Below are 10,398 nucleotides of genomic sequence, written 5' to 3'. Positions count from 1 at the left end.
ATGGGATATCCGGTTACTTCATTAAACATTATTCTGGGTGTTTCCCAATGAGATTAGCCTTTGAGTTGGTGGACTGAGTAAAGCAGATAGTCCTTCCCAATGTGGGTGGGTCTCACCTAATTTGTTGAGGGCCTGAATAAAATAAAAGGCAGAGTTGGGGGCAATTTGCTCTCTCTCTCTGGTTGACTTTTGAGCCATTTCTTTTCTTGCCCTTTGACTGAGACTTATACCATCAGCTTTTTGAGGCCTTTGGACTTAGGCTGAAACTCAATTCCCTGAACTGCTGGACCTCCAGCTTTCCAACAGCAGCCTGTGCCACATCTTGGTGGTCTCCACAATTACAGGAGCCAATTCCTCATAAATATAACACACACACACATTCAATTAGTTTTTAAAGGAAAGAAAAAGTTGATTAAAGGATAGAAAAAAATTAATTGAGTTTTTGAACAGTTTAAACAACTTTCTCCCACTCTAGAAAACCAAAGGCATAGCTAACAAGTGGCTTTAGTATTAAATTCCACTTGATTGTATATGTCACTTTGAAGAACTCTATACAAATGTAAACAATGTGAAGCAATGGCATTTTAAAAATAAACAATCTCAAAACTTTCAATGCTGAATTAGGATTTTTTTCTCTTGCTTTAATTGGACTTAGTGAAATGCTAGCAGAGCAACCATAAAAGGGGATTACTGATGAATGCTAATATTTCTGACTGAAGTGATGAAGGTGATGGTGACTTCAAGCAGACCAGCATTCATTCACTTAGAGGGTAGCTACATGACTGGAGGAGTTCACTTCTCCCTCTGGGTCTCAATTTCTTCAATTGTTCCTCATTGGCCTGAGAAAATTCCTGGATAAAAATTATCTGGGCCCTCGCAAAAACGCAGACACTCTGGCTCTGCCCTAGAGATTTAGCTTCGGCAGGTCCAGGGTAGTGCTTGGGAATCTGCATCTTATCAAGTTTCAGGAAAAGACAAATTCTGGAGAAACATTAAGAGATGGCTGCAAATACTGTACTGTAAAATGCTTTGCTAGCTAGCAGGGAATGGTAGCGTAGGTGGCTGTAAGCAGGAAAAAGATAAGTTTTGTAAAATATGTTTTTTAATTTTTATTTATTTTTTAATTTTTTAAGGGATATGAACCAAAGTTTTATTTGTTCATTTCTTGCATTTGGAGTACTGTTCAATGACATCCTTGCCTGAGATTCTTTGCCATACTATTTCTTAACTACTACACAACTGCAACCAACCAGTTGGTTGTTATGGAGTTGCCCCTTTCTGCCAATTTTACAAAGCCCTGCCCATTCGCCTAGTTTCTTATTGTCATCAACCTTCATCAGGTTGATCTTGTGTTCAGCACAAAGGATGTCCAGCAACTTGACATACACAGGCTCATCACAGCTGGATGCAAGCACACCAAGATGGGGCTGGCGCTTATCCAAGGATTTGGCAACTTCACAGATTCTACACGCAAAGCCATCTGTCATGGACGAGGGCAGTCTTCAGAGCCTCTTGTAAAGCAGCGTTGATGTCCATTCCAGCTCCAACAGCAACGCCTTCCTTGGCCATGGCGGTGGGTTACAGGTGAAGCTGAATCCACCCTGGCCTCCACCTCTGCAATACTCGGCAGTGGCAGGGAAGGAGGAAAACATCTTGTTTTCTAGGTATTTTTTTGAAAGCAGTATAACACTAGGGTGGAGGGGGAAAAACAACAACATGAATAGTAATTTCCCTAATTAATGATGCAAAACAGTCTCCCCAAAGCAACCATTACTAAGTTTCTTGTGATGTCTTTCAGATAAAGAATACATACATACCTGGTTTTTATATAGCTTTTTGCAATAAAAAGAATCATATGGGGCTATTCTAAATCTTTTGTTTTGAAAAGCATGTTCTTGGCAGTTGTGAACATCAGCTCACACGGATCTACGTCCTTCCTCTGCACAGCTATGTGGTGGGTTTTCCACTATGTGTGAGCCGCACATGTATTTATATAACAATAGATGCATGCTTTAGTGGCTTTTCATTTTTTGCTATTACAAACTTGTACTGCAATGCCCATCCTTTTTTAGATGCGTGGGTGAACTTTGGCAAGAATGTTCCATGGAGTTACTTCCTGGCAGTTAGATTTATAAAGGATACGTGCATTTATGAATTAATGAATCTTACCAGGTTCCCTGCAATGAGTTTGCACCGGTCTGCCCCCCAACTGCTGGCCTGTGAGAGTGCTCGTTCACCATGCCCTCACCGGCACTGGGGGCCATCGAACTGTATTATTTTATTTTTCAGTCAAGGAAAAATTCATATTTTCTTTTTAAAGAAATGCTTCTCAGTTTTGACAGGGCTATTGGTTTAAGGGGCTCAAAAAGATCTACTCTTTCAAGCCCACGTTTACAGAGCTGTGATGTGTTTCTTGCTGTTCTTCTTCTCCTCACCTCCGCTGATTCCTTTCTGAACCAAGTACCACAGAGTGTGAGGACTTCTCTTCCCCTGTCCCCAGTCACATTCTCTTGACTTCCCACGGGCAGATCCAGGCCATCCTTTTCTCATTCCTCTCTTACATGTTCTCTGTCCCATCGGGTGCCCCTGCAAAGTCTGATACTGTTAAAGGGCATGAAGGGTGGCTGAGCTGATGAAACTAAGCCTTGGTTGTGGGGCTGGCCCCCAGTTCCTTGCAGGGCTTTTTCTTTTGATTGGTCCAAAGGATAAAGAGACATCAGTGTAAAAGCCCTGCTTAGCTGCAATCCCATTGCCTCCAGTGGCACCTAATCCAGTTGAGCTCTCACTGGCTCTCTCACGGGTCACTGGCTTTGAGGACGCCGGCTGCTAACAGGCCAGAGACTGCAACAGGCCCAGGGAATGAGATTGGCGGCAGGAAAGGGAAGGGGCCTTGTTGACTCACTTGCTGGGCAGCGAGTGCTTAGTGACAAACAGTAAACAAAGATACCAGCAACGGCTCTGGTGGCAGCTTAGCAGACAGGCTTGCAAGAGATCCCTGCTCATGGTTGGGAAGTTGTTCCATGATGACTTCCTAGACGGGGTCGTGGAGGCTTTCAGATGCAGCCTTTGACAAAGGACACAGGTACTTTTTGGCATCATTCACTTTTCTCCTATAAATCCGGGCTGGGGAAAGGGCAAACCTTTTACTGGGTCTGGGGATCGAGAGGAAGGATACTGTGGCTGAAATAGGCCTTGAATTAATAACCTTTGTATTAATATTATTTGGGGTGTTATTTACTCCAGGCCATTGGTTAGGCCTGATGCATATGGTGTTTGTTTTTTAAGCAACGAAGGATGATTTGTATTAATGAAAGTGGGGGGTTTAGAATCAGATCAATCCTTGCTTGAATCACTGCTTTGGTATTCAGCATCTGTGAAAATTAAAACAAATATTTTAACTTTCTTGAGGCTCAATTTCATTATCTGTAAAGTGGGGATATTAAACAGGGGTTATGGCATTGTTGAGGACACATGGGGCGACATGTGCAAGGCACCTACCACGTGCTTAGAGCATAAGAGCAGCCCAGTAAATGATGGCTGTCACTACCTTTCAGAAATGAGTATCCTAGTGATTGCTTAAAGAACATCAGTGGTTTAAGACAATGTCTTGTTGACTTCCAGAAAACCATGGAAAGCTTTTTTTAAAGGCAATGATTCGCCTGGTTTTATATGTATACTTAAAGGCAACTGTTCCAACAGTCTGAACAACTGCTTTTAAGTTTCAATAGATACAGGGAGTGCAAGTGGAGTTTTGTTAGAAGGATATATTGCATTGTGGTAAAGCCTGGGCTTTTAGTATACCCAAGTCCTGAATAGTGTACCCAGTAGGTAAGCAGCACGTGAACTCAGAGATAGGCCATGAGTGGTGGCTCATGTCTGTAATCTTAGCATTCTGGGAGGTTGAGGCAGTTGGATTGTGAGACCCCATCTCTGAAAATGGCTGGTTGTTGTGGCAGGCACCTGTAGTCCTAGCTGCTTGGGAGACTGAGGCAAGAGGATCACTTGAGCCCAAGAGTTTGAAGTTGCTATGAGCTGTGATGCCCTGGCATACTGAGGGTGACAAAATAAGACTCTGTCAAAAAAAAGAATTCAGAGATGAGATGTGTATATTTCTCCTGGCTAAATCCTGTGCTTTGCTGTAGGCTATAGCTGAAATCAATTAAATAGCTTACTAACTTAACAGGAACTTACTAGGTATCGCCTGATGTCAAGCCAAGTGCTAGATGTTGTGAGGACATTGCTCACTGCCCAGAAGATCTTCTGGTTTGAGATAGGGAGACCTGGAAAGGCAGACCTATGTGACAACTTGCACTGATGGCAAGTGCTGAAATGGAGGTAGCACTGGCTTCTGGGAGAGGTGATGCTCGAGCTTGGTTTTAATGCCTTGTGGGAACTGGCAGGAGGTGGGGTGGGAAGGTAGTTGAGGAAAGGCATCCCAAAGAGAGAAAAGCATGTGCAAAGACCCAGAGGCATGAATAAGTAAAGCAATAGTCTGGGAACAGCAGGCAGTTGGCCTAATTTTAGTGAAGCATGAATGTGGGCATCTGATAAGAAAGGAGGCTGCAGAGGTGAACAGGGAGGAGCAAGGAAGGCCTTCGATGGCTTGGATTTCATTTAGAAGGATTCCTGAGCTACTGGTAATTTTTTTATTTTTAAAGACAGAGTCTCACTTCATCGACCTTGGTAGAATGCTGTGGCACACAACCTCCAACTCCTGGGCTTAGGTGATTCTCTTGCCTCAGCCTCTCCAGTAGCTGGGACTACAGGTGCCTGTCACAATGCCTGGCTATAGCTACTGGTAATTTAATGAGGGGTGCACTATGATTGCACTTAGGTATTAGAAATTCCGTATGGGATAGGAGGGAATGAAACCTGAAATAATAGGGGGAATGCAGAGAAGAGAGGACTCTGGGTGCTGCCAGAACTGTGGAAAAAAAAAAAAAAAGACACACATCTACATCAATGCATAAAGTTCATTATAAATTTGATTGCATAAAGGATATAAATTGTACAATTTACAAGTGATAAAATATAAACTGCTCTCTATTGCAAATTCCAAACTGCCCATTGATTCTCACAGAATAAACTCATTGATCTTTGCTGAACTCTTGAACCCTAGGTAAGCATAAGCTTATGTCTGCAATTGACCAACGCGTGTAGTTCCACCATGAATGTTGGTTGATATTTTTGACTACATTGGCAATGACAAGTAAGAGAAAGTGAAACAATGAAGGTGACTGTCTTAACTTGACTCATTTGTCAATGACAAGAATGACTGCTGAATCAGATAATAGCTTTTAAATCTGGAAGAATATTTTTTCAATTCTTATGTTATTCACAGTGTAATAACTACAGACACGACACACTTCTGGTTTAATCTGCATTAATCTTTTCTCCATCATTTTCTTAGCATAGATAATAAAAAAGCCCCAACAAACCAAGCCCAAATTTGTGTGGTGTAAATACTATGGCCAATCACAAGCTACCAATGTGATGTCATCGAACAAGAACTTGGAGGTGATGTGTGCTAGCGCATCATTATGTGATCCTTCTATCATAGAAATGCATTTGATTTAAATAGGTTCAAGAGCATAGACCACAATAAAATGCAGTAAAATATAATAATTAAAGAATGGTGAGTTTTGAGTATACTGTTAATATAACTTATTTAATTAGAGGCTTCTATAATTTAATTTTTTTGTAATGTCTCTGTTTAACAACCAGTTTGTAAAATTCTTAAAAATTTAATAAGTGGCTCTCACAGGACAGTCAGAGACTTGTTCAGCATGTCACAGGATGCAAGAGAGGTTTAGAGAGGCAGAATACATGGTGAAGAGGAAGTGATTAGAGGGGATGGGTGGAGGGACACAAAGGAAGGAATTATTTAGAATACTTGCTTTCCTCCAGAGACAAATTTGTCACTCACTAAAATGTTGTACTCTTTGAAAAGAACATTAGGAAAAGATGACCATGAACTCAAAAGCAGAAAAAAGAAGGATGGAGGCTATTTGTAGGCATGAAGAGAAGTGCCTGAACTTCTTCAGGTGGCTGCAGATGGGGTACTTATACCCTGGTCAGGGGCCTGGACTTTGAATTCCCAGCACCTAGACCTCCAGGCCCAGTACATGGGTGCTTAGTAAATGTTGCTTGGATGAACAGAAGTATCTAGTCCAGTGGGATTTATTTTTGGTAAGTTAATCTTCATGGATCCTTTCAGTTTTAGAGTAATGTTTACTTTGCCTTTCTAGAAACTGAATAGTAATGCAGGCTGTGTTTAAGCCTAAAGGGATACGTGGAAAGTGATACAAACCTTCCTAGAGAGACTCCTGGATCTCCCTATGTCTATGCTGCCTGTCCACCAGTCACGCTCTTTGGACTTGAAGTTATGAGGGGAAGGGAGAACCTGCTCAGAGGGTCCCACTGAACCAATGGGGGTGCTCTTGGTAGGTGTGGGTTGGGCACATAGCCTGCATGGGAGCATGAACGGAGATAGTCTTAGAGACCAGTTCTTCCCCGGTCCTACTTTCCTACTTTCTCAGACCTTGGTGGTCACCCCTCTACTACATAATTTGCAGTGCCCTTTTACTCATGGCTTTTGGCATTCAGTGCCACACAAGCCCACCTGATAGGCAGCTGGTACTGCCTTAGGTCATCCCCTGATAAGTCTTCCACCAAATTCCTCCCCTCTGATCTAAGAGTAGTTACCCAATTCCACCACACCACTGACCGGCAGCCTCAGTTAAGGGTCTCCTTGGTTTTCTAACAAAGCACTTCTACCTCCAAATTTCAACAGGCTATAGCCATTGCCTGACTGTAACTGGTTCTTGCCAACAAGCCAATAGGACCTAGGGCAGCCTCATCTCTAAATGCTCAGTTGCAGATAAATCACCTGATGCTCCTGTTAAAACATAGGGGCCTGATAGGGCCTGAATCTGTATTTCTAGTGAGCTCCCGGGTGATGCCATTGCAGCTGCTGGGAAGGACCGCTTTGTGAGACAAGGACTGGGGTGTGCAGCCCAGGGCAAGGCCTCCTGCAGCCTCACTGGTGAAGTCATTTCTGCTTTCACACCCTAGTTTTGCTGGTTTGTCTTTCCCCTATCCCCTGCCCTCACTATATACTCAACATTAGCAATATGAACAGCTGGCATTTACTGAGAGACTACCATGTCCCAGACATAGTAACTAATGGGAAAGATGAGTAAAGAGAATAAAAAAAGCTTGCCCAAGGTGAGATAGGGTCAGCCCAGCTCTGACCCTAAAGCCTGCTCTTTCAGTCATTTTTTTGTTGTTGTTCCCATTTCCCTTCTGAGTTTTACTGACTTTGGGATGTCAGTATTTTTAGCTGTTTTCCTCCCAGAGGAAAGTCTTGCCCAGAAGGTCTCTTCCTAAATTGTCCGCCTAACTCCTACTTCCCAGGCTTGGTCTTCTTTTCACTTTTGGTTATCGGCAGCTCCATTGCTAATTGCTGTCCCATTTTTTGTTTGTTTTTGTCTTGGCCATAAGCCTCTTTATTCGTGTATTTTCTTGAGTTTTAATATCCCAGTGTTGTTGAAAGCAGAGTAGGTAGCAAAGGACAGCAAGGAGGAGACGTGTAGGATGGTGCAGAAGGACCAGTTCCCGGTGGGCTGGTGCCAGTCCAACGGCAGATTTCAAGGCTGATTTGTCAGAATTTACCCTTCCAGAGATTAAGGAGGTGTCAGATCGTGCCTGGCTAGGTAGGAAATGTGCTGAACATTTGGGAAAAAATGCCATCTTAGAATTTCAGCTTTATTTCCACATGATGCTAGTCCACAGAGTATAGGCAGCTTCTGACTTCCTCATTCATTGATTTACTTAGTCCTTCATCCACATGGGAAGGAGGAGCCCCAGGTGGGCATAGGCCCCACCCAGCTGGGGAAGGACAAGAGGAGGGGGCCGTGGCACGTCCAAGGCTTGGGAAAAGGCCACAGAGCAAGGGGAAGCGGAGATGAGTCTGGGGAGTGGGCTGGAGGTCCTATAAGCCTTGCTCAGGATCTGAACTGAACTTATGGAAGATGAGAAGCCACTGAAGGTCCGAACATGGAGGAGGAGCCCATCAGATTTGTGTTTTAGGAAAAGGACTCTGCAGGACAGAGAATGGGCAACAGCAGGACTGCGCTGCGGAAACCTTTTGGGAGGATGTATAGTGGCCATTCAGGGATGAGTGTTGGTGGCTTAGACCAGGCAGGGGCAGTGGGGCCAAACAGAAATGCACGGATTTCAGATGTGGTGACTAAAGGGACAGGCAGCTGAGGGCCAGGAAGGAGTCAAGAATGGTGCCTCAAGGCTCAGCTTGAGTGGGTAGATAGCGGTGATGCCTTTTATTTGGATAGAATTTTGAGAGAGAAAACAGTCAGAGGGAAGGTAAACTCAGTTCTGAGCATCCAAGGAGGTTGGTCTAGAAGGCAGGTGGGGACACCAGGCAGGAGCTCAAAGAGGAGTCTGAGCTGGAGACACAGCTGTGGAGGTGGGTGACAGACTGACAGCTGGTCACTTTACAGAATGTTGCGTGATTTGAGGAGAGGAGCAGGGCAGAAGGGACCCTGAGGACCACCAACATCTGGCACTGCCCTTATTCATGGTTACATATCATGCCATGGCAATTCGCCTTTGAGCGCATGCCTTTTCAGATATGTGCTTAGTGTGGATTCCCAGAAGAGGAACTTGGTAGGAGGGATGGACATCCCGTGGGTCTTGCTGTGTGTTGCCACATTGCTCTGTCCATCAGCTCTCCTTGTTAGCCGCTCCTCTAGTCTCCGAGAGGAGTGGTTTCACTGAGGCCACATGAGCACCGAGATCTCATCGTTGGGGCCAACTTGGATGAAAAATCTGCCTCGTGATGGTTTCCATTCTCATCTCTTTGATTCCAGGAACGGTGGACAGTTTTCCATGTTCCTTGATGATGAAATTGCAGCGTTTTAATGATTTTTCTTACTCCCACCTTCTTGGTTATCTACTAGTGTTGGGCACATAAGGCTTTTTCCTGATTCTTTAGATGGAAATAGTCACTTTCAGTTTGAACTTCCTGCCTCATCCCTGCTGGCAGCACCCCGGACAGGCACTGAGGAGGGGGTGTCTGCTGAATGAAACCCGGGAGGAGCTTGAGCCTGGAGTCTCTCCCCAAAACCACCCAGAACAGGATGTGGCCAGATGCCTCCCCTCTCTGACCCCGTGGCTCTCCTCACGTGTTTTCTGCCTGCCTGCGGTAAAGTGAGGTCTCTTGGATCTGTTAGTTGTGTTACACACAGTTAAGGATTGTCTCTTCCCTGACTGCTATTTTTTAGTAGTGTACTCTGGATGGATTTATTTGGCTGGAAGAAATTGCTTTACCTCTAGAGGAAAAATTTTAAACAAAGCATTCAGGCTGGTCACAGTGGCTCAAGCCTATAATCCTAGCACACTGGGAGGCTGACGCAGGTAGATCGCTTGAGCTCATGAATTCCAGCCAGGCGTTGTGGCCAGTGCCTGTGGTCCCAGTTACTCAGGAGGCTGAGCTCAGGACTTTGAGTTGCTGTGAGCTATGACGCCATGGCACTCTACCCAGGGCGACAGAGTGAGACTCTGTCACAAAAATAAATAAGATGAAATAAAAATAAATTTAAAAAACCATTCATTTCATGGAGTTTGTAATAGGAGCGTCACTTTTCAACCTGCATTAGTTTGGAAACCCACTGCTAGCCTTTCCCTGCCTCACTCTACTCAACCAGGAGATTATTCCTCAGCCATCACTGCAGGAAGGGAGGAGTTTACACTCTCTGTGAAAGGGGCACCTACCAGGCCTTCTGGCCCCAGAGCCCCTTTGCAGGCTGGTCACCCTTATACCAGCACAACCTGTAACACCACATGCATGCGGACTCTTGTGTGCTTAGGAATGTTCCTTAGTGGATATAGATTTGGCACTGCTGGAACTTGGGGAAGATATTCTTAATTTTGATAGATTGCTCTAAAACATCTACACCAATTTAATTTACCATATTAATGGAGGTTATGAAAAGGCGTGATCTGCAGCCCCCACCTTGCTAACATCATTATTTATATTTTTAGTTGTCTGATCAATTCCCATTGCTATTTTAATTTGCCTTTCCTGATTTTACTAGAAATGAAGCAAATCTTTTCAAATATGTATTGAGTAGTTGTATCTTGTTCACTTAGTTATTTCTTAGCTTTTAATGAAAATTGTTGGCTTTTTCCAAATTAATGTGCAAATAGTAACCATTTAAGCATCGTATGTAGTTTCTCCTAGTCCGTTGCACATTTTCTTTTATATTTTATTTTCAAATACAGGTTGATAGGAAGTTGCAAAGATAGTGTAGAAAAATCCCTTATTGTCTTCCTCAGTTTCCCCTAGTGATTACATCTTACCTACCTATAGTAAAATAG

General features: G+C 43.9%; 1 protein-coding gene and 1 pseudogene across 1 annotated transcript in view; one reads left to right on the top strand and one right to left on the bottom strand.

Annotated features, from left to right (window-relative positions):
• Positions 1–1,158: 1,158 nt before the first annotated feature.
• On the bottom strand, positions 1,159–1,569 carry LOC100966739 (annotated as a pseudogene).
• A 1,363-nt stretch (positions 1,570–2,932) lies between these two features.
• Positions 2,933–10,398, top strand: part of FRMPD2 (FERM and PDZ domain containing 2) — a 102,143-nt gene continuing 94,677 nt past the window's right edge. Inside the window, exon 1 of the mRNA XM_003801673.3 lies at positions 2,933–3,082. Coding sequence (XP_003801721.2) covers positions 3,058–3,082 — 25 coding nt within the window. The 5' untranslated portion in view covers positions 2,933–3,057. The remainder of the gene's footprint in view (positions 3,083–10,398) is intronic.

The sequence above is a fragment of the Otolemur garnettii genome, unplaced genomic scaffold (assembly GCF_000181295.1).
Source record: "Otolemur garnettii isolate 467f Iridium unplaced genomic scaffold, OtoGar3 scaffold00217, whole genome shotgun sequence".
Taxonomy (NCBI): domain Eukaryota; kingdom Metazoa; phylum Chordata; class Mammalia; order Primates; family Galagidae; genus Otolemur; species Otolemur garnettii.
The sequence above is the reverse complement of the archived record's forward strand: the minus strand, read 5'-3'. Positions and strand labels throughout refer to the sequence as shown.